The sequence below is a fragment of the Pseudorca crassidens genome, chromosome 14 (genome assembly GCF_039906515.1).
Source record: "Pseudorca crassidens isolate mPseCra1 chromosome 14, mPseCra1.hap1, whole genome shotgun sequence".
Lineage (NCBI taxonomy): Eukaryota > Metazoa > Chordata > Mammalia > Artiodactyla > Delphinidae > Pseudorca > Pseudorca crassidens.
The window spans coordinates 70,774,258-70,797,339 of NC_090309.1; the positions used below are offsets into that span (position 1 = coordinate 70,774,258).

General features: G+C 38.7%; 1 protein-coding gene across 2 annotated transcripts; it reads right to left on the bottom strand.

The window, feature by feature from the left end:
* Positions 1–233: 233 nt before the first annotated feature.
* On the bottom strand, positions 234–23,034 carry SLC4A1AP (solute carrier family 4 member 1 adaptor protein). 2 transcript variants are annotated; one of them, XM_067703381.1, is made up of 14 exons: positions 22,155–23,034; positions 21,743–21,938; positions 20,157–20,279; positions 19,306–19,366; positions 18,613–18,752; positions 13,955–14,115; positions 12,595–12,664; positions 12,028–12,214; positions 8,547–8,658; positions 6,111–6,357; positions 4,013–4,099; positions 3,268–3,335; positions 1,790–1,859; positions 234–568 (listed from the first exon to the last, which is right to left on the bottom strand). In XM_067703381.1, the coding sequence occupies exons 1-14, from the start codon at positions 22,818–22,820 to the stop codon at positions 519–521; spliced, it is 2,238 nt and encodes a 745-aa protein (XP_067559482.1). In that variant the 5' UTR covers positions 22,821–23,034; the 3' UTR covers positions 234–518. The 2 variants fall into 2 exon arrangements, with proteins under 2 accessions (XP_067559482.1, XP_067559483.1); XM_067703382.1 differs by lacking the exon at positions 4,013–4,099.
* Positions 23,035–23,082: the final 48 nt, after the last annotated feature.

Consider the following 23,082-nt stretch of genomic DNA (forward strand, 5'->3'; position numbering starts at 1 on the left):
TATAGTGCGAGGGAGTAGGAAGCCCCCAGTGTGTAGATATCTTTTTAGTTCCAAGAATGACATAGACACTCAGGGTTACACCCTGGCATGACCTCATATTTCAACACTTATTTGAGGAGGCAATTACCAGTGAATCCTAAAGCCTAATTGCCAGAAGCACCCTATTGCTCAGTAAAAGCATAGTCCCTAAAGCTTAAGACAGACACTGTAGCCTTAAATAAACATGAGACATCTTCAAGTTCTCATTTAACAGAGTCATGTCTCTCACTTTACTAATTCTCAAAATATACGGTTCCTTTTTACATACATACACAAACACTTTTAAACATAAATAGCAAATTCAAAAGAATCAGATGGGTAGATAAATTTAGGAAGCCAAGAGCACAGAAGAAAAGGCCAGTCACCAGATTTTACAAATGATCATCTGAACTCCTTCTCTGGACATTCAACTTGATATATTATCCTAAATATCCCATGTCACATGGTCCACAAGGTCTTCCTTTAGGATTCGGAAGCAATCAATAGCCATACTTATCATTAAGATGGGTCCTGCCATCTCCACTTTGGCCTAGATCAGAGTAAAAAGCAGACAAAAAGCAAGCATTTTAGTACCTAAATTTCTATCATTAGTATATTAGAAACCCAATCCATAGAAAAAGCAACCTGTGATAAGCATATGGGAAAACAAGCATCTCATATATTGCCTTGAGGGTATAGTAGGAACATAAACTAGTATAATCCCTATAGAATGCAATTTAAGGTCTCTTAAAAATGTTTGTAGCCTCTGATCCAGCATGTTGACGTTTAAGAATTTTTTCCTACAAGTACACCTTTACACTTGCAAAACTATACATATTAGAGGTTACTTATTGCAGACTTGTTTGTAATGGCAAAAGACTGGAAACACAGCAAATATTCATTGAGGAAACTGGTTAAATAAATAAAGGTATATCCATACTATAAAAAAGATCTATGCTACCATTACAAAAAAAAAAGAAAAAAAGAAATCTATAAGTAGCTATGGAAGGATGTCCATATATTATTAAGTGCAAAACAGTAAGGTATAGAATATGCTTCCATTTGTGTAAAAAAAGTGATGAAATATTATGTATTTTATTGCTTACATAGGCATTTTACATTATATATATAAGTCATAAGAAACTGATATTTGGTTATCTTTAGAAAAAAAGTGAGTAGCTAAAGCACAGCTAGAAGACTTTTTTTTCCCCTCACTTTAGAGAAAATTTAAAATACATGTAAAAGTAAGGAGAAAAATATAATGAACCTCCATGTACCCAGCACCCAGCGTTAACCATGATTGACATGTGGCAAATCCTGCTTTATCTCTTGCCTCTCCTCTATCTTCCCTCATCCTCCACCACTGGACTATTTTAAGGGAAATCCCAGGTATCATTCCATCTGTGAACACTTCTGTACATATTCCTGGAAGACAAGGACTTTTTCTAAAAAACATAACTCAGTATCACTCACACTTTAAAAAAAAATTAACAATAATTTCCTAGTATCATCACATATCTAGCTAGTGTTCAAAATTATCTGACTGGCTTATAATTTTTTTTAATAATTGTTTGTTTGAATAAAGATCCAAACAGAATACACAAATTATATTTGGTTGATATGTCTTTTAGATCCTTTAATCTACGCAGAAGGGAGACTTTTCCACTACATACTCTTGTAATGTTCTTATACTGAACCTTAAATATATATTACCTATTCAGAAACCTAAATAAATAAATATTAGAGGAAAAGAAAAGTAAAAACCATCTACCTTCAGGTGGGACCCACACACAGTAATCTGGATCATCTTCTGGATAGTTGGAGGAAAGTGTCAGTGGAAGCTGCAAAAACAGATAGGTTATTTTATTCAAAAGAATTTTAACTCTAAGAATTATTGTCCCTATCCCTGTGAGCAAACAAAAATTAAGAGAGAACAGCTTCCACTAATGATCTTGACATAAGTAACCAAAAATGGGGGAGCATTCTCTCCCTGAATCTTGATTTTTTTCCACAAAGCCTCAACAAGCTGATTTTCAGCCAGTGAGAGTGATGTTTTTTCTACAAGAGGCAGTCAAGACAGGTGTGACTCTAAATGATATAACCTCCACAGAGGACAATTTGACCTTTGCCTTTTGACTCAGGTGCAGAAGAGTTAACAAAGCAAGCCTGACTGCTATCCTTTGAAAGGCCTGTTTGAAAGGCTTGTTGGTGGCCATCTGGGAACTTGGATTTCAAGAGGGTTCCCACTACCCTAACTGACAAAGAGTGGCCCACTGGGCCAAAACTGTTCGTAAAAACAATGTGGTTTATGCTGAACACCTGCTTTCCTCCTAGGACAATGGAATTTGGGTAGATGCCAGGCAGGGTATACCTATGTGATCAGTACCCAATATAAATCCTGGGTACTAAGCCTCTAATGACCTTTCCTGGTTTCACAAGTTGTCACTCTTTGTGAGGGGAATTAAGCACACCCTATGTGACTTCACTGGAGAAGGACCCTTGGAAACTTGTACCTGGTTCCCCGGACTTCACTCCATGTTCCTTTTCCCTTTGCTGGTTTTGCTTACTATTCTTGTGATGTAATAAATCACAACTGTAAGTTCCACCACATGCTAAGTCCTGTGAGGCTTCTTGTGAATTACCTAGCCTAAGGGTGGTCTTAGGGACCTCCCGACACCAATTCCACTTCTGGGAAGTTACAGTATCCATACAAATTATATACACATAAGGTTATTCATTATAGCACTGTTATAATAAAAGACTAGGAAGAACCCAAGTGTCCATCGATAGACACCCCCCAAAAAAATGAAGTCGATAGAGTACACCCACACAGTGGGAAGCTCTCAGTGCACTGATAGACAATGATTTCCACCACAGGTTAAAAAAAAAAAAAAAAAATCACAGTGTAGCATGCAGTATATTACATTCTACCTTTTGTGTAATAAAAAGAGGAAAATAATATATTATTCAAATGTCTTTGTATGGCATATTAGGATATGAAGAAAGATTCACAAATTAATAAAAGAGGTATCTGAGCAATTATAAAGAACAGAGCAGATAGAGACAAGAATAGAGAATCCAAAAATTCAAAAATACAAATAAAAGAGCCCAGATTTCTAGAAGAGAGGGTAGCAGGCAGCTGGGAATTCTGCTAAGATAATCCCTGGATTCACTCTTCTGGACATGGCCCATGGCAAAGGGGTTCATTTTTACTTTCAGAGAAATGAAGATGATGACTAAAGCACTTACTTTGCCTACACCAGGAGCTTTCTTTTTCTTCAATTCATCTCTTCTTTTCTCATATTCATTCTTTGATGCTAATTTATGAAAAAGAAAAAAAATAAAAGAGGCAATAGCTATTTCAGAAAAATAAAATGGAAAAGAAAAATTCCTCCCTAAAGAGCATTATAATTATTGAAAAAAACATCACAATCTAATTCTCAAAAATTCCTTCTACTACTGTAAAGACTATATAGAGAGAACTGTCCCTTCGTTAATAACCTTAGTTTTCAAATCCTAAGCCTAAATTTAATCACACCTTTCGAAAAGGTAAAGGAAAATGGGGCTGACTTTACTATTTTACAATTTAACCATTACAGTTAAAAGCAGTAGAAAACCGGAAAAAAACAGTCCTTTTAATAGCCCATCCTTTCAACCAATTTATTTTAATAATGTTGGAATCACCCCCATGATAGGCACATATTCAACCCTGGGAGATGTAAAATTGTAGAGAGCTTTGCATGGCCAGAGGGAAACATGAAGGCATTAGGTGCTTTGGGGGTCAGGGGGGGAAACCCAGGAGACAGAGGAGGAAAAGAAAGGCAAACAGGATGGCACCAAACATGAACCTCTCATATATTCCAACTCTGTCCACAGCCCTGGCAGCAGCATCTACGCAGTGTCTGCGCCTCTCAGGTCAGCTGCCACCCCCTCCTCTGTGACACCAGTTGGCTGCCTGTGTGTGGAGCAGCAGGGGAGTCTCTGTGCTACTTGCCTGAGGGTTCCTCACACGATGCAGCTGTCTCACTAATCTCTTGGTAACCTTTATTCTGTTCCACTTGGCTGAGTTGAGACATGTTTTCTATAAAATGCAGAACCAAAGCATATCGTATTACTTAATTCGTGGTGGGGAACCAAGAAAACAAATCAAAAGCAAGAAAAGCTAAGTACCTACATAATCATCCACTTTTACTATCATTAGCTTCAACTAACCTTAATAAGGTTTTCAATAGTAAATGTGTCTCCAGAGGTCTAACAGAGAACCACCAATTTTCCACTTCAAAAACTGGCCAACTCTGAGGTAAAACTTTTTAGCAATACTTACCAAACCCTTAAAAATGTACATATTCCTCGGCCTAGAAATTCTACTTCAAGGAACATATTCGAAGAAAATAATCAGAGATGAGCACCAAGATTTATTATATACAAGTATGTTTATAATAGCAAAAATTAACAAATAACTTACATGTATAATAATGTGGAGTTAAGTAAATTATGGCACATTCATGTAATGGACCACTTTGCCCCTTATTAAAATCACATTTTAAAAGACTATTTTAAGACATAGAAAAAAATAGGTTATAAAATAGCATGTACAATACAATCCCAATGTTATTTTATTAATAAATTAATGAATGCCTGGAGTAATCCCTAATTAGCTGCAGATTTACTAATTAATGTATCTTATAAACCAAATTTTTAAATCTGCTATTTTTATTTTATTTATTTTGCGGTACGCGGGCCTCTCACTGCCGTGGCCTCCCCCGTTGCTTAACACAGGCTCCGGACGCGCAGGCTCAGCGGCCATGGCTCACGGGCCCAGCCGCTCCGCGGCACGTGGGATCCTCCCGGACCGGGGCACGAACCCGCGGCCCCTGCATTGGCAGGCGGACTCCCAACCACTGCGCCACCAGGGAAGCCCTAAATCTGCTATTTTTAGACACACATATTTACTTCGGTCCCTTAAACAAAAAAAATACAGTACTTACTGCTCGCCTCCCCACTGACCTGTTTATGTAACACCTTTACAATGGGTGGATCAAAGATTAGACTCTGCAAAAAGGATGCTTTCCTTTTTTGAAAAGGCCAAGCACTGTGCCAATAACAAAGGAAAATGCAAAAACAAAAGATTTACTTCTCACAGATGAGGAAACAATAACTTTTCTGTGTCTAAAACAGCTGAAGGTGACTCAGGAGAAGGTCTACATACCAGGCCTAGTGTTTTTACATGGACTTGCCTGGTTTGTTTTGGAAGTCCATATGCATACATTCCCATACACGTTTAATGCCAGTGTTTTTTGCTTTTCCTCATGCTCCCTATTTTCTGTGCAGTCTTAATCTTGCTAAGCAGTTTGGCCAACCTGCAGGAAAATAACCCCTGCAGCTGACAAGGGTTAAGAGGATACTAAAAAGATAAACAATAATCTCTGGGCGTGGGAGATCCCCCTTTTCTTCTTTGGACTTTTATGTATGATCCGAAGTTTCTAAAATGAACATATGTGCCTTTTATAATCAGAAGAAAACATATTTAAAAACTAATCAATTCCCTCTTTTATATTTTTCATCAGCCCTTCGTTGAGGTGGGTGAATACAACATGTCAGGTTCTCTGCTAGGTACCACAGACAAAAAGATGAATAAGGCATGATGCTTCCTGAGAAGTACAACCAGTGGGTACAATTATGTTTAGCCTCTGTTTCAGGGACAGGGGAGAAATGAATAAGGGGAGGCTTACCCCGAGACCACCTAATCAGGCCCCATCATCCACCCTGTTCCACTGCCCTCCAATCACAGAGTGGCAGCAGCTCAGGACTGTTCCACAGCTGCTGTGGTTTCAGATTCCACAGCTTTCAACTGTCCATAATTCTGGAACACACTGGAAATACTTGCCCTTATTTTACAATGAGGATAAATAATGACTGGCAATCAAAGAAAGACCAGGAAAGTATGTTTCCACAGAGTCAGGTGTATCACACATCACAAAGTGTCACAAAGCCAAAATGCACAGGCAAGAACTGGCTTTGCTTTTTCAAACCTATCCACGATGAATGTATATGCCCACTGAATAGCACAGGAAGGAGAAAGAAGACATTACCATGATTTTTTGTTTCTTTAGAACATGTGAAATCTGTGGGAGGACCTGTTTCCTGCACTGCTCCTTCTGGCTCTATCTCCTGCTGCAGCCTACTGCGCCCCGCCTCCATTTTCTTCTTTTCATGCTCCTCCTTTTCTTTCTCCTCCTGCTCTTCCTCCTCCTCCTCCTCCTCCTCCTCTTCTACTTCAGGCTCATCCTTCATTCTCATTAGAGTTGGAGGGAGTTCTGGACGCTTGGGGGGTAACTTCTATGAGGGAAAAAAACCCATGAACAAGCAGTTCTACAATATGACAGAGACAAATCTTTCCAAGGGGGTTAAGCTAAATGAGCAGAATGTCTAACTTCTCTAGGCGGATCAACCCTGCCGAAGTTTGTTGGAAGGAGGACTTTCACGTGAAATATTATCCATCTATGAATCCTTCTAGGGTCAAAAGAACATGAAGTATGAAACACTTGAAACATCTTGTAGGGAACAAAAACATTTATTCCAGGTATGATTTACTGAGTACCAGCTGTAGGAATTCTGTCCTGTTACCCCTCATGATATTAAATTCATTACAAATCTTTATTCATTAAAAAATCTCCTAGGGAGTAAATCAGACACACATTTCTAAAAAATATATCATTTGTGCAGCTTTTTCATTTTAGATTTAACACAATTTCAAGGAAACAAGATATGTAAATCAGTAAAACAGATCCTGAAGCAAAAGAAATTTCTTGAATAAGGTCAAATATTCTAATCAACACCTTTCAATAAAAGTAATTATTAGAGGGCTTCCCTGGTGGCGCAGTGGTTGAGAATCTGCCTGCTAATGCAGGGGACATGGGTTCGAGCCCTGGTCTGGGAGGATCCCACATGCCGTGGAGCAACGAGGCCCGTGAGCCACAACTACTGAGCCTGCACGTCTGGAGCCTGTGCTCCACAGCAAGAGAGGCCGCGATAGTGAGAGGCCCGCACACTGCGATGAAGAGTGGCCCCCGCTTGCCACAACTAGAGAAAGCCCTCGCACAGAAACAAAGACCCAACACAGCAAAAATAAATGAATAAATTAATAAACTCCTACCCCCAACATCTTAAAAAAAAAAGTAATTATTAGAAAAAGTTGATCACAGCTTAAAGAATAGGAAGAAGGTACCAAAGTATGTTAGGTATATCATTTTTTAAACATAGGATTTAGCTCAGTAATCCTAAGGAGAGCTTTTTAGTAGTTTTTCTTCTAACTAAAATACCCTCTCCCCACCTCACAGAAAAGCTTCCATCACAGGTAAACCACATGGTTCTCACTCAGGACACATGGTTGGGACTTCAGACCTCTGCCACCAGAGGACAGTTTACCCTAATTCAAGGTGTTATGGACTGAACTGTGTCCCCCCAAAATTCATGTTGAAGTCCTAACCACCAGTACCTCAAAATGTTACTTATTTGGAGATAAGGTCTTTAAAGAGTTGATTAAGTTAAAACAAGGCTGTTAGGGTGGGGCCCTAATCCAATATGACTGGTGTCCTTCTAAGAAGAAGGAAAGTCACCAGAGTTGCAAGTGCACAGAGGGATGACCATGTTAAGAGGTCATCAAGGCAACAAGAGGGCAGCCATCTGCAAGCCAAGGAAATAGCCCTCAGAGGAAACTAACCCTGCTGGCATGTTAATCATGGACTCCTAGCCTCCAGAACTGTGAGAGAATAGATTTCTTTTGTTTAAGACACCTAATGTGTGGTATTTTGTTATGGCAGCCCTAGCACATTAATACATAAGGTTATGCTCTTTGGGGTGATGAAAACCTTTTAAAAATTGAATCTATAAATAAGGATGTACAAAGAGCAAAAACATACATCAGTGAAGTATTAGAGGATAGTAGAAAGATCACAACTCAAGAGATATAAGACCTGGATTTGATTGCATCTAGCTACTTAACAATGGTGTGATCTTGAATTTAACCTCTCTGACCCTGCTCCTCAACTGTGGGCGGTAATAATTCCCACACATCATAAGGTGTTGGAAGGATTAAACAAAGTAAGAAAAACCATATGGCAGAACCAGGTGTAGAGATTATGTTACTACCAAGTGTTAGCTGACTCTGAATATTACAACATCTAACCACCAGGAAAAAAAGCAAAAAAACCCAAACAAACCCAGAAACCACAGGAGACCCTTTCTTAAACGCAACATTGATCACAAATTAATAAACTGGTATTCTAATTCACAAATCGGTTACATGCAGATTGATTCACATGAATCGATTCATCAATTCTTGATAAGCCTAGGCTGAAGAGAAAAATCCAAGAACCACGTCCTGGGAAAGATGTGATCATACCAAGCCCACAGCCCCTTTTAACATGACTGTGGGATACGTCATCTGAGTTTTGAAAAGAAAAGAGATAAATTAGCTCAGGATAACTCAAGAGCTAAAAGTTTTAACACCTTGACCCACAACTTACCCCTATTGTTCCAGTTTTTAATTTGAATTTGCTTCCTCCTTTCATGGCACCAAAGAGAGGCAGTGTAAGCTTTTTAGCTTTGTTTTCTCCATCTGTAGCCTGACTTTCAGTTCTAGGAAGAAAGAATAATTATCTATTCCAGTGAGGCCAAGGTTTTATCTAAAAATACCATGGTAAAAAAAAAAAAAAAAAAAATACCATGGTAAACAAATTTTTGGCACCACAAAACTTTCCACAAAGTGAACATTTATGCATACACGAATAAGAAAGAGGTATTCAGGCCAGCAAAGTTTGAATGGACAACACTGCTGATTGTCACAGACACAGAGGTATTAAGGGCAAGATAAGGATACTACCTTAGTCTAGCAATTTACAACATGCTACATGACTTCACATTAATAAAACGATGCCTACAGTACACAGGTCACTGGCAAAGGAGAATACACAGGCATGTCCCATCCCCACTAAATGGCAGGAGATGGATCCATGGTGTAAAGCCCTATTTGCCATCAACCTCTGAAGAGGACTCAGTGCTTTACTTACTTACCTGGAGGCCACACTTATCATAACCAAACACCAACAGCTCTGAGCACAGAAGTTTAAAAAAAAAAAAGTATGTGTAAAGGGTGTAGGAGGCAGGATATCCTGTGTAGTGAGTAACAACAAAGACTTAATGAGAGACCCCACAACTGGCGAGCTTGTCAATGTTCTCAGTGGCTGAATATAGTTATAAAAGTTAAGCACATGAGGGTAAAGCTGAGGAAGAGCAAAGAGAAGAGATTGTAGAAATTAGAAAAAAGCAGTGGAAAAAAGAACAAAGCAAAACAAAAAGGATGGCAGTTGAGTTGACAAGACACTCAGAGAGTAGTCAGAGGTGACAATGACAAGATAGCATGAGGAGAAAGAGGGGAGAAAGCCCTATGCTTTCTTCACATTGACTACAGGACAACCCTGCCTTCTGGAATATAAGGACAGCACTGGCCCTCCTGGCTCACAGGGACCCATACAAGAAACTGACTACGCTGCTCAACCCTGAAGCCCCATTTCCACTCCTGCCTTCTTTTACCTAAGTCTTAGCCCCTCAGTGGTGCTCTTGAGCCTAGCCTCACCCCACTTCTGTACCAGAGACAGACCCACTGCCTTGCTGAGGCCATCAGAGGAAATCCTGCCTGCCTGGTCTTAAAGACGCTCTGTCAAACATCCCTCACATCCCTTCCCCACAAGCGTCAGGAAGCATGGAAAGGCAAAGGCAAGAGCAACACAGATATTTTTCAGCTCCATTAAATAGCTTGGCTGGCCTGGAGGACATGCAAAGACTCCCAAAGGAGAAGAAAAAGTAGAAGATGGGATCACAATCAAGAGTTGCTTGTGGGTGGAGCAGGGGTGGACTTAGGTAGGAAGTTTAGAAGTTCAACCCTCAAGTGAGAAGAGGAGGGAGAAAATACACAGCATCTGAAGGCCAGTATCCAAAGTAAGAAAGGGAGGAGGAACAAGGCAGACACACAGACAGCAGGAGGGGAGGCTCTGGAGGAAGCTGATGTATGTTTTCTAGCTCAGAACACCTCTCAGGGCTGACTTAGCAAATTAAAGGATTACACAGTTGGAATTAAAATTCACTGTTAATTTGTCTAACCTGGGCTATGGCTCCTGAGCTTTTACCTTTTCTCCACAAAAACGATGTCACAAATAGTTGCTAAGTATATCAATGATAGTAAAAATTACGACAATGATAATACATATGCCAGCACTTTACTAAGTGCTATTCGGTTAATCTTTGCAACATCATTATTCTAATTTACAGATGAGGAAAGTGAAGATCAAAGAAGTTACATAACTTGCCTTAAAATTCCCAAAGACTAATTGACAGAGCTGAGAATGAAACCCAGAAAGTCTAACTCTAGTGCTAATCTACCTCCTCACTGTAAGGTAACTCAAACATCATTTGCGGCAAATAGACTTCTGTAGACTGATCTATGCATCACTGTATTAAATATCCAAACTACATATAAATCTTTGAACAAACCTGCTAGTAATTTGGGGATACATCTTCTGTGCAGATGACCAAGAGCTCCAGAAATGGTTGGCCATTACATTTTTATAAACAGAGGTGCCTCTCAATTGATAGATACTCATCTATGCAATGCCCCCAGAATCAAGTTACAGGTTTTGTACACGGGGGTGAGGGGCTGAACAGACGCTACTGACAACCTAAAGCAGCACCGTCCAACAGAACTTTCTGGAATGATGGAAATGTTCTCTGTCTGCGCTGTCCAATACAGTAGCCACTAGCCACATGTGGCTATTGAGCACTTGGAATGTGGCAACTGACTGAAGAACTGAACTTTTAATTTTGTTTAATTTTAATATCGCATGTGACTATTGGGTGCTGTCCTGAACAGCACGGACCTAAAGAAAACAAGAAACCTTCTATATTGAACTACCTTCATAAGTGAGTGAACGTACCTATAGGTAATACCAGTTTTTGAGATGCCCATCTGGATTGTGTTTATTGAGGGCTGCTTACTTCTACAACCACCTACTCAACATTTTCAAAATTTGTTGACACCACAGAGAAGACAATTTTAAAATATCGTCAAGTTGAAAGACTGGATTTCTCTCTCTCTCTCTCTCTCTCTCTCTCTCTCACACACACACACACACACACACACACACACACACACACACTCACTCACTCACTCACTCACTCATAAATACTAGCCACGTCTGGGAAAAATTATTCTTAAAATCTTGTTTACAAATTACTCAAAAATCTTCTGGATGTCTGCAAATGGATTTGGGTTAATCTCTTCCAATAATTTCCCCTAAATCAAAGTTAACAATAAGATCGACTTCAGGGGATTATGCTTTTACCCCTTTTTAAGGAAGAGATTCCAATTTTAAAAAGTATTTAAATATAGTGAAGAGTTATCAACTGGTTCTTAAGAATGACAGATATAGGCATTAAAATGACTATCTGTACTCATATCTTTTCATCTGTGATTTTAAAATCATAGATAAAAATGGTATTACATTGTAGTATTTGTATTTCTCTTATTATGAGTGAGGTTGAGTTTATATAGTTAAGAGTTATTTGTATTTCTTTTTCAGTGGCCTTTCAGTTGACATCCTTTGCCCATTTGTCTCTGGTGAATAGGTCTTTATATATTAGGGAAATTAACCTTTTGAGCATGTTGCTCTTTAAAGAAGTTTACTCTGCACTAAAAGTATTAAGTAAAAATTTAGAGCCCTCCAATGAAACAGGAATCAATACAGTTTTCCTTAAAAATCCTGTAGTGGTCTAAATTTCACAAATAAACTGGGTTTTTAGTTACTCCATGAAACCACTGCCTTCTGTGCTTTAAAGAGTTTCTTGTAGTCTATTTCTAGTCCATAGTGATTACCTAAAAAAATAAAGATATAATTCAAAATGTTATCTTTGTGAACATGCTTATTTAAAATTCCAAGTATAACTAAGACTTACTTTTTTAGTTCTGGGATCTCTGCTGGCTTTACAATTTTTATCAACCCTTTAAGTCTCTGCTGTTCTTTTCTCAGTTCAAAAGTTCTCAGGTGAAGTTTCTTCCGGGACACACCATCTAATGCATTCCCTGATTTCATTTCTGACATGAACGCATCTAAAGAGTCCTGAGATGGTGACTCTGACAGAGCTGTCCAAGAAAGGGATAATACATGTTTAGAAAGATGGCACCAAATATTTTAAAATTCAGCCCAAGTTTCCATAGAAAAGTCACTAACTTAAAGCTGGACAGAGGACATTACTGATATTAGGAATGAGGAAACTGGTTATACCTGGGAGATCTTAGAAAGTCACTTTGCCTCAATGGGCTTCATTCCCCTCATCTATTAAATAAAGAGGTTGAACCAAATAATTTATAATGTTCTTTCTAGTTCTAAAATGCTATGCTGCTCCTTAGAAAGGCTCCATATCCTGTAAATCTTACTAATCAAAGTAGCCTTAGTACCTAGCAAAGTGCACTACACACAGTAGGTGCTCAATAAATATTTGTTTAATGAGTCATTACCTTACCTGTGCCGGAGGCTTTCAGTCTCTCAGAAATTTCAGAGAGTTCCTTTTCAGCATCATTTAACTTTGCAACCTGTAACACCCAAATTAACAGGGTTAGCAAATGTTTTTCTTCTTTCGAAATGTGGTAGCTTTCCTTTTCTTCCTCCTCTTATTTTAATTATTGTGACAAGTTTTAAGAGGATTAATTCAGAAGTCCATTTAAATCTGCTCCTCATGGAGTTAACATTTTTCATTTGTTTATTTAAATCTAATTGAATAAATATCTGAATTAAAGAATCAAGAATTAAGCAGAAGGAATGTACAGAACACAGACCTTATTTTACTCAAAAGAAAGAACTCAAGGGACTTCCCTGGTGGTCCAATGGTTAAGAATTGATCTTGCAATGCAGGGGACGCCAGTTTGACCCCTGGTAGGGGAACTAAGATCCCACATGCCTCGGGGCAACTGAGCCTGCAAGCCACAACTAGAGAGCCCACGTGCCACAACTAAGACCCAACGCAGTCAATAAATAAATAAATAAATATTTTTAAAAATAAGAAAGAACTCAAGGCATTTGTTTTCAGTGATGAATCAAAACAATAGATGTTACATAAAGTTTTAAGCTCTGAATACTACTTAATATAGTGAAAATACAGGTCATCTTATGATAATTCCATGGAAGATACACTGTTTAAAACTACAGGCATAGCTCATTTTATGGAGCTTTACTTTACTTGCACCTTGCAGATACTGCATTTTTACAAATTGGAGATTTGTGACAACCCTGCATTGACAGAATGATGGTTAACATTTTTTAGCAATAAAGTATATTGAAAATATACATTGTCTTTTTAGAGATAGTGCTATTGCACACTTAATAGACTATAGCATACCTTTTATATGCACTGGGAAACCAAAAAGTTCGTGTGACTCACTTTATTACAATTTTCATTTTATTGCAGTGGTCTGGAATTGAACCTGCAGTATCTCTAAGGTGTGCCTGTATTACCAAACTACACTCCTCAAAATTCCTTTCACGATTCTTGGCTGCCAAAAGCCTAGAGTCAATTTCACCTCAGAATGTCCCAATTTGGAACTTTTTCGTTTCTTTTTTTGGGGGTAAGATCATATCCAAAGAATGCTCATTAATGGATCACTACCCACCTAGAGATAGATATAGTCTCTAGCAACAAGCCAAACTTTTTTCCAGCTTGGATAAGACTAGTTGTTTGTTACCATCAAATTTACAGATCACAAAAATTATACTTCAGTACTAGATTTCAATGCTACTGCTTTAAAAATTATAAGACAAATTTAAATAATACATTATTTTATTTAAAAAATTAAACTACCACAGCTATTTCTATAAATAAAACTTGCCAATGATTCGAAGGTCTCTGGCTTCTCATCAATCTTCCCAGCCTTCTTCATTCGGTTCAGACGCTTCTTTTCAACCAGGCCAGTCCGATCAAGAAACGTGTCATCATCACTATCATAAAAGTCTTCATCTTCCCAGTTCTTGGCTTTCCTTTTCCGAGATACTAGAGGTAGATAAAATAAATGATAATGAATCAGGTTAAAAAAAAGAAAAAGAAAGAAGGCAAGTAGACAAGCAGCTTAAAATATCACCATCAGTTATTAAAAGAGAGGATTCAACAAGCTGCCAAACTACATATAAAAACAAAGAGCTAAAAAAAAAAAAAAAAGGGCTAAACCTTGAAGACATTACTACAAGTGAAACGAGCCAGACACAAAAGGACACAATATTGCATGATTCCACTTACATGAGGTACATAAAATAGTCAAATTCAGAGAGACAGAAAGTAGAACACTGGTTACCAGGGGTTGGGGGGAGGAAGAATAGGAAGTTACTGTTTAATGGGTACAAGGCTTCAGAATGGGATGATGAAAAAGTTCTGAGATGGACAGTAGTGATGGTTGCACAACATGAATATATTTAATGCCACTGAACTATATACTTAAGAATGCTTAGGAACTTCCCTGGTGGTCCAGTGGTTAAGACTCCATGCTGCCACTGCAGGGGGCATGGGTTCGCTCCCTGGTTAGGGAACTTAGACCCTACACGCCGCGTGGTGCGGCCAAAAAATAAATTTAAGAAGAAAAATTTTTTTTAAATGCTTAGAATGGTAAATTTTATGTTATGTATATTTTACCACAATAAAAAAAAAAGTTAAAACAAAGGGCTAATTTATTTAATGAGCAAAAGCTCTCAAAAACCAATTAGCAAAAAAGAAAAAAGATAAATGAGGAAAGGACCAATAATCCAAAAGAAAATTTTAAAAATAATAAAAACAGTTCACAAAAAATGAAATACAAACGCCCAACAAACATTTGAAAAGATGTTAAACTTTTTTTTAATAATTAAAAAACACAAACTAAAATAATGAGATACCACTTCTTACCTATTAGACTAGAAAAAACATAAAAAGATTAATAATGCCTCATTTGGTAAGGATATGGGGAAATGGACTCTCAAACAGTTGGCTGGAATGCATATTGACACCATCTTTCTGATGGTCAATCTTACAACAGCTGTCAACATTAAAGATGCAATTAATCTAGCAATTCTACTTAAAGGAATTTATCCTATACATATCAATGAAACATTGTAACCATGAAAATCTAGAAAGCCCACCTACAGGGGACTATGGTAGCTATTACTTTTTTTGTCTACCCTATGTCATCTTACTCCCCTTGTTCTGTTAAAAGTACCCCCTTTCCTCTAGAAAATTCCTCCCCCATTCCATCTGGATTAGGGGTAGTCATGTGACCAGAGCCAGATCAATAAGAATCTTTCCCTCATAGTTACACTTAGATACAGGGAAAAAGAGGCTCTCTTTCCAATGAGGTTATTAAAGAGAGAAGATATAAATCCAGGGCTGTAAGCATCCCTCTTTTCCGTGTGGGTTAAGAATCTGTCTGCAAAATAAAACCATGCATTCATGAGACAGACTCACTCACAGATACACATGTATAAGTTGTATGTGTCCTGGTGATACTGAGTTCCGGTTCTGTAGCACTAAGTTCTGCTTCCAGAACTTGAGGTCCTGGTTCACGCAGTTCTTCCTTCAGTCCTGTGAGGTACTCTTCCCAGCTTCTGCGGCCAATAGCCTTTCCCCCTAAGCTAGTTTGAATCAGGTTTCTATTATTTGCAACCAAAACAGTCCTTATTAATATAAACCTGATAATTTCAGGTTAAGATGGTACACTGAACACACATATCTAATTTTGTTCTCGTCCCATACTCCACTAAAACTGCAGCAAAGAGATCTTTTTTTTAAAGACACTAATCTACAAAGACAGGGAGAATAGTAGTGGGGACAGTGACACCAAATTTTTGGAAATTAAAAAGCAGACAGGTAAGTGGAAACTAACTTAGCAGAAATAAAAAATGGATCCTAAACCAACAATGGGGAAAGCTGAGAACCAAACTGATTATACTATAGAATCCTCAAAAGGATCTGGAACTGGGGCTGGATAGTAGTGCTAAAATAAAGAGGACTGAGTAAAAGCTGATTGAGAAACAGATCCTTCTCCCTGGCACTCACCTCCTTCCCACCCCCAGGAAAAACACAGAGTTTAAGACAGAAAGTCTTTGAACTATGGGTTGACTAGTACAATTGAGGACATGGGTACGTACTCTCCTGAAAAGAGCTGAACGTTGAGAACACGCTCAGCCATCTCCACCATGCAGCACTAGGAATGCTGGCAGCCAGTCCTCTCCCTTCATGCAGGAGACTGGAAGAGTACTCTCTAGGGAATCTTGCCAGCAGAAGAAGGAAAATCTAAGGATACTTACATGGAGAGTTCCCCAGCAAAAGGCCCACCCACATCATCGTATAGTGTTCCTCAGACTTAACAAGCCCCACCTATATATTCCAAGCTGCCAACCACACTTTTTGTCCCTATATAAGTATCTACAACCAAGAAATACATGACATCTGAGAAAAACCTCTACCATGCACAATAGATACCAAATAAACAAAAAGAAAAAAACAACCTGGAGAAAACTGATTAGCAGAGAGATGAGACATTAATAATCCACGAACAACAACAGGATATTATGTTTTAAAAATGAATATTCAAAGAACAAAAATGAGCTTTGGAAATTAAAATCTTGATAGCAAAATGAAGATAGAAAGATAAAGTTGTAGAAATATCCCAGAAAGAACAAAAAATACAAATAGAAAAGAGAAGGGAAAAAAAGATAAGAAACTTAGATGATTGGTCCAAGAGATTCAATATCTAAAATAACAAAATTCCAGAGAACAGAGAAAACAGAGGGATGAAATGATGGAATGGCACAATTCCAGAAATGTTCCTAAACTGATTTCCAGATCAAATGGACCCAACAAGTACCCAAGGGAAATGGATGAAAATATACCCACAGAAAGGTACATCATAGTTAAGTTTCAGAGCCTTGAGAACAAAGGGAAACTTACAAACTTCTAGTGAGAGGGGGGAAAAAAAGATGACATACTAGAGATCAGGAATCTGAATAGTTTAGGACTTTGATAGCAACACTGGATGTCAGGTAAGAGCAATGCCCTCAAAGTTGTGAAGGAAAATTACTTCCAATTCAGAATTCTATTCCCAGCCAAATTATTAACCAAAAGTGAAGCTAGAACAATTATATTTTCAGAGTGGAGGTTTTAATAAAGTTGACTTGCTATATATCCTTTCTTAGGAATCCACTAGAGGATGTCCACCAAAACAACAATAGATCAGGAAAAATGGAAGATGTGAACTCCATTGAAGATTATATCTGTGCCCCCTATTGTTGTACCAGCTTTCTATCCTGCCAAAACTACAGAAAGATGTGCTCCACTAAAACAAGGGAATAAACCAAGAAACATGAGAATCTGAGAATCACAAAACAGAAAATCCATCCCTGGAGAATGAGAAAGGAAATCTCAAGGAAGACAGCAAATGAAGTCCCAAATGACTGTTCTGCAGCAGGCCTAGAGAGTGGTCATCCTTAAAAGAATGAGAAGAGTCTTCTTCAGGAGAAATGTCTCCAAAACAGTCAGAACTGATAAATTTCTTAATGTGATTGACCATATAGAAAGACAACTGAAAGGCTACTGAAAGGTGTGGGAAGAATGAGTACGAGGTACCAAAAAAATCAAACACATGAAACACATACACAATTATTAAATTTAGAAAAACAACAAAAAAATAAAACTGCTCAGTTGTGACTAATATTTGCATAAATGTAACCCTGTAAATATCAAATACTAATTTAAGTCAATAGATAATGTTTAAATGAATCAAAATATAATAGCATATTCATGTTTTTTAGAAATATGAATTTTTTTAACATTTATTCTTTTTTTATTGAAGTATAGTTGATTTATAATACTGCATTAGTTTCAGGTGTACAGCACAGTGATTCCATTTTTGTTTTGTCTTGATTTTTTGCAGGTTATATTCCATTACACGTTATTATAAGATACTGGATTAGAAATATGGATATTTTTAAAGGCCAGAAAAAATAATTGAAAGAGTTAAAAGCCTTCTAGGGATGAAGATTGGGGAGGGGCAGGACAAAGAACAGGTATATTTAGTTATAAGCCTTTGGTAGTTTTAAATTATATGTAAGTTAATTTGCAATAAAATTAATTTTAGAATAAAAAATAATTATATACCCAGACAGATTTTTAAAAAATAAGGTAAATTTAATGCAATGACATCGGTAATGTCCATGATACATTCTTATGTTAAAATGTCACCAAAGAATACTATAAGTAACATAAATGCATTTGTGTATGCGTGTTTTTTTTTGTTAAAGGATCTACTTCTGAACACACATCTATAGAAAATGTCTGGGAGAATACAAGTAAACAATGGTTACTTTTGGGTATGGAGATAGGGAATTTTTTCTTTTCACTTCATAGAGTTCTGTACGATTTACATTTTCCCCCTAAAAAGAGGTTTTGTAACCTTATGTATTAAATTTCCCTTCCTTCTTTCCTTTTTTTTTTTTTTTTTAAAGAAAAGTGTTCCCACGTACTCACCTGCCTCCTGACGCAGCAATCCCAAAGTATCAAGGATTCGACAAGCTTCCAGTGAGCACTGGATCATTGCCTCTTTTTTCTTTCCTGAGTGAATAGCCTCAGCCACTAGCTGTTTTCCAGTTGAATCATCCACAGGTAATCTGCATTGGTTTGGGGGGAATTATAGCATGGCACTAAGCTCCAATTCTCATGAAAAAAATTAATATCTTATGGTAATAGTCATATTTTTTGAGATGGCTTTTTTTTTTTTTTTTTTTTTTTGCGGTACGCGGGCCTCTCACTGCCGTGGCCTCCCCCGTTGCGCAACACAGGCTCCGGACGCACAGGCTCAGCGGCCATGGCTCACAGGCCCAGCCGCTCCGTGGCATGTGGGATCTTCCCAGACCGGGGCACGAACCCCTGCATCGGCAGGCGGACTCTCAACCACTGCGCCACCAGGGGAGCCCTGAGATGGCTTTTTAATCTCTCAGTTCATTTTGTTCTATCTTGCCAAGGTTGGACTTCAAATCTTTTCCTTCCACCTTTTACTCATCCCACCCTAACCCCAATGTGTTACTAAACTATCAAGGTCCAAATTCAGGAATAGGCTAAAATTAAGATTAAAGTTGATCTTTGGGTTGTTGTCTGTAACCATAAATTAAACCTGAAATTGACCACTTTCCATAAATGGACGTTAATGAGAAAAGAACATACCTCACCCTGCAAAGCCAAGTGCTATGACCCTGTTCATCAAATTCATATTCTAATTCTTCTCCTGTGGAAGGAAGAAAGACAAAACAATTTTAATAGCATCTGAAAGTTACTAGTTGATACAAAGGGAAAAGACAGCAAAGGTTAAGTAAGAATATAAAGTTCTCATACCACATTGAATACTAAATGTCAAAGCATTTCACTTCCAATTCCTAGAAATTATTATCTGATAATAAAATTAGAATGAGCTTGAGGCAGAGAAAAGCCCAAACTCAAATCAAAACAACTCTCCATACACAGGTTTGTCCCCTAAATAGGAGCTTTCACACTTATAAGTTGTAGACTTAGTGTTAATTTATCATGGTTGCCTAGTTTTTAGAAGCATAAATATTAAGTGCAGAATGCAAGCAGTTTATATATATATTTACACTCATACACACGTGCACACATACACATAGATGTTCTCTCAAAGCATTTCTACTGAAACTATTCTCTGTGGAAACATTCTTTAAATCATACAAAGTGAAAATCTATGTTAAGAATTACAAAAGATCAGGTGAATTAGAAACAAAAAAATGACAAGAAGTTGGGTCAATCTCCCCACCACCCCAGTCCTGGATCTTCTGAGAAGAAGGGGATGAAGTCAGGCAAAAGTACTTCCTTTTTTCCAAGATGTGAAAAAATAACAAAATTCTTACTATTTTCAAAATAAACCTGAAGCAACTGACCACACAGGCAAGAACTAAACAAGGAGGAGAGCAGATAAATTACAGCATTTCTAAGTACCTGAAGATCTGGAAAACCACCCTGTTGTGGATACATTATACTGGCAGTGTCAGAATCTGTTTACATACCTTCTCGGTCAAAAAAACCTTGGAGAGCCTTTTTTGGATCCTTTATATAAAAGGCCTCTCTTTCCTGCTGAAACTCTAAGACAATGGGGTTCTCTTCAGCCTCATCCTCTACAGCATCTTCTCCTACAGGATACGGGAAAGAAAAGACAATCAGACATAAGAGACTATCTGAATGACACCCATTATCCCTTCAGGCTGAATGAAGATACAGCTATCAGTGATGAAAAGAAAGGTGGGGGTGGGGGGGAGGAGGACAACCACAAGACCATCAGTATGAACATCTTCAGGTTTTCTAAATTGTGTGACAAGTTAAAACTTGTTTTCATGGCACCTTATTTTTGTTCTCCATCACTATATGTATTGATATTTTAAAAGCAAAATTACCTACCACATTCTCTATGTAAAAAAAAAAAAAAAAAATGAAGTTCCTCAGCCCAGCATTCTCACTCTCTCACACCCAGGTCTAATACTTTGTCTTCAGTATAATTTCCCAATACTTATCATATCCACCAACAGACTGGTCTACTTAGTACTCCATTACAATCATCAATCCCTGCCCCAAATACCACCCCAATGCTCAGCTTCTTAAGGGCTTCTTTTCCTTTCCTTCAAGTCCCAGCTCAAAACCCTTCTGTTTATAAACTTATAAACTGTCCCAAAGATCTGTTAATGCTAGCCAACAGAAATATAATGAAAGCCATATATGCAATTTACATTTTCTAGTAGCCACACCAAAAAAGAGAAACAGGTGAAATTATTATCAAGGAATATACATAAAATATTATGAATATTTTACATTCTTTTTTCACACTAAGTCTTTGAAACCCAGTGTGTATTTTACATTTACAGCACATGTCAATTTGGACTAGCCACACTGTAAGTTCCCAATGTGGCTGATGACCACCATATTGGATAGTGCAGGTCTAGGTCCTCAGTGACTGCTCCCTTCTCTGAACCCTTACCCTAGCATACTAATGGTTTCTAGCTTTTGTTTGGCACTTACCACAAGTAATTTCATAAGATTTATCTGTCTTCCCAACAACATAGTAAGGCCATCTTCTAGCTTTTCAAAATCCTAGCTCCTGAATACCCGTCCTCTAAAATGTCTGGTGTTATGGAAAATTCAATTTATTCCTCTGATTAGATATTTTCACATTTCAGGGTATTTACCCAAAGTATGAAAAATTCAAAAGAACTCCTATACTGAATAACATTCTGTTTTATTTGATTGAATGTAGTTTCACCCCCTTTAGCAATAATCAGTACTTAAATAAATTTTAATGGTTAAAAATAATAAACTATACACTGAGGAACTTTTGAACAAAGGAGTGCACTGTAAAACACATTAAAAGAAATCAATAGTACCCATAATTCAATTTTTTAGCATCAGAAAAGTTAATAAATCTGAGTTTGAGTAACCTAATGTGCAAACTGTATTTGTCCTATCAATCTCAAAGAGTCATGAAAGCTGTATGATAAAAAGAAAAACAAAAAACCCCAAACAAAAAAACACCAAAAAACATTTAAGCGTACTAGTAGAAATGAATTTAAAATATTAACCTCTGGCAGCAATTTTGATTCCTTACCCATTCCCCAGGTGCAGCCCATTTCATCATCTTGACTACTAGTATTTCTCTTTCTTTCAGCTGTATCCGTTTCCTCTTCTTCATCTGAGTCTTCTCCCAGCATCTTCTTTTCCAACATCATTTGTTGCTGCTTGCGCAATTCCTTCAATTGCGTTACTGTCAACTCAGATTCTGCCTCTCGGTCTTCCTCTGGTCCCTGATGGATCAAGCAAAAGAATTCTTTTACAGTTGATTGTTAAAGTCACTTTCAGAAATATGGCAATGTGTACAGAGGTCTGGAGATGAGGGGCCAGATTTCTCCACTTTTGTAATCGCTGACTGAGACAATCTCCTAACTTAGTGAAAACTTAACGAGCTCAGGAACGCAGCTGGGTGCACTCCAGAGACTGCAATTCTAGGTTTTTCTACTTACCTGAAAAACAAAGAGCCGGGTGCTGCCTCCAAAGCGAAGAACATGCCCGACGTGGACCCGACAATAGGTGCGGGGGGGGATGCGGGTTTTGTTAAGAAAAGTGCCATGGGTGCTTCCCAAATCGTAGAGGTAGAAGCCAGGCCCGTGGCCGTCGCATTCTGCCTCGGGACCGGACACCCTGTGCTGCAGCACAGCGTGGTAGCGAGACACCGAAGGATGCTCCAGGCACACGTCGCAGCTAGCGAGCCTCCCGAAAAGACAGCAACTCATCCCTTTCAAACTCCGAGTGCCAAGGATGGTGCCGCCCTTCAGTGTTTCTAGGCTGTAGGGGGCCGTGGCGGGGCCGCCCCACGGAGGCTCTCGGTAAGGAGGAGCCCGGGCCGGGCCGCCAGGGGAAGGAGCCGCTGTGGAGGGCCGTGGCTGCTCCTCCGCTGGACCCCTAGTCTCTCCGCTGTCCAGCAGGGCTGGCGGGTCTTCAGGCTCCGCGGAATCGGAGTCCGGCAGCGCCGTGGGCCCTTCCTTCTTTACCTCCTCAGGGTTTGAAGGATTGGTGGCCGGGGCTTTGCCCCGCACCGCCGGGAGCAAGGGCAAGCCTGGCTTCTTGAAGTCGCCATTGAGTTCCTGCGAAGCCAGCGGCTCGGACTGAGAGGGACCAGCAGCCATCATCAAGCGCGTGCAGCGTCGAAATCTGTTCCAGGGAAACCTCACCCCCTCGGTCTCTACATTCCTCTCCACGCCTCCCTCTCCCCAGTCCCCAGCGGCTTCTCTGGCAGCGACGGTAAAGTTGCTCCTTCACGACCTACAGCGTTGTGAAGAAATGAGTATCCTGGGAAGTTATAAGAAGTGGAAAGCAAAAAGGCGGTCGAGGTACTGTCGCAATGGGGACATCTTTAGAGGTTGCAACTGGGTTATAACGACTTCCTGTGGC

What these genes read in the sequence shown, in the direction of transcription:
- SLC4A1AP (XM_067703381.1), bottom strand. Translation starts at nt 22,820, where the DNA reads ATGATGGCTGCTGGTCCCTCTCAGTCCGAGCCGCTGGCTTCGCAGGAA. An exon ending in TAAAGAAACAAAAAATCATG is followed by an intron (nt 4,100 to 6,110) that starts GTAATGTCTTCT and finishes TGCATTTTATAG; the next exon opens with AAAACATGTCTCAACTCAGC. An exon ending in TGTGTGGGTCCCACCTGAAG is followed by an intron (nt 569 to 1,789) that starts GTAGATGGTTTT and finishes ACTCTGATCTAG; the next exon opens with GCCAAAGTGGAGATGGCAGG.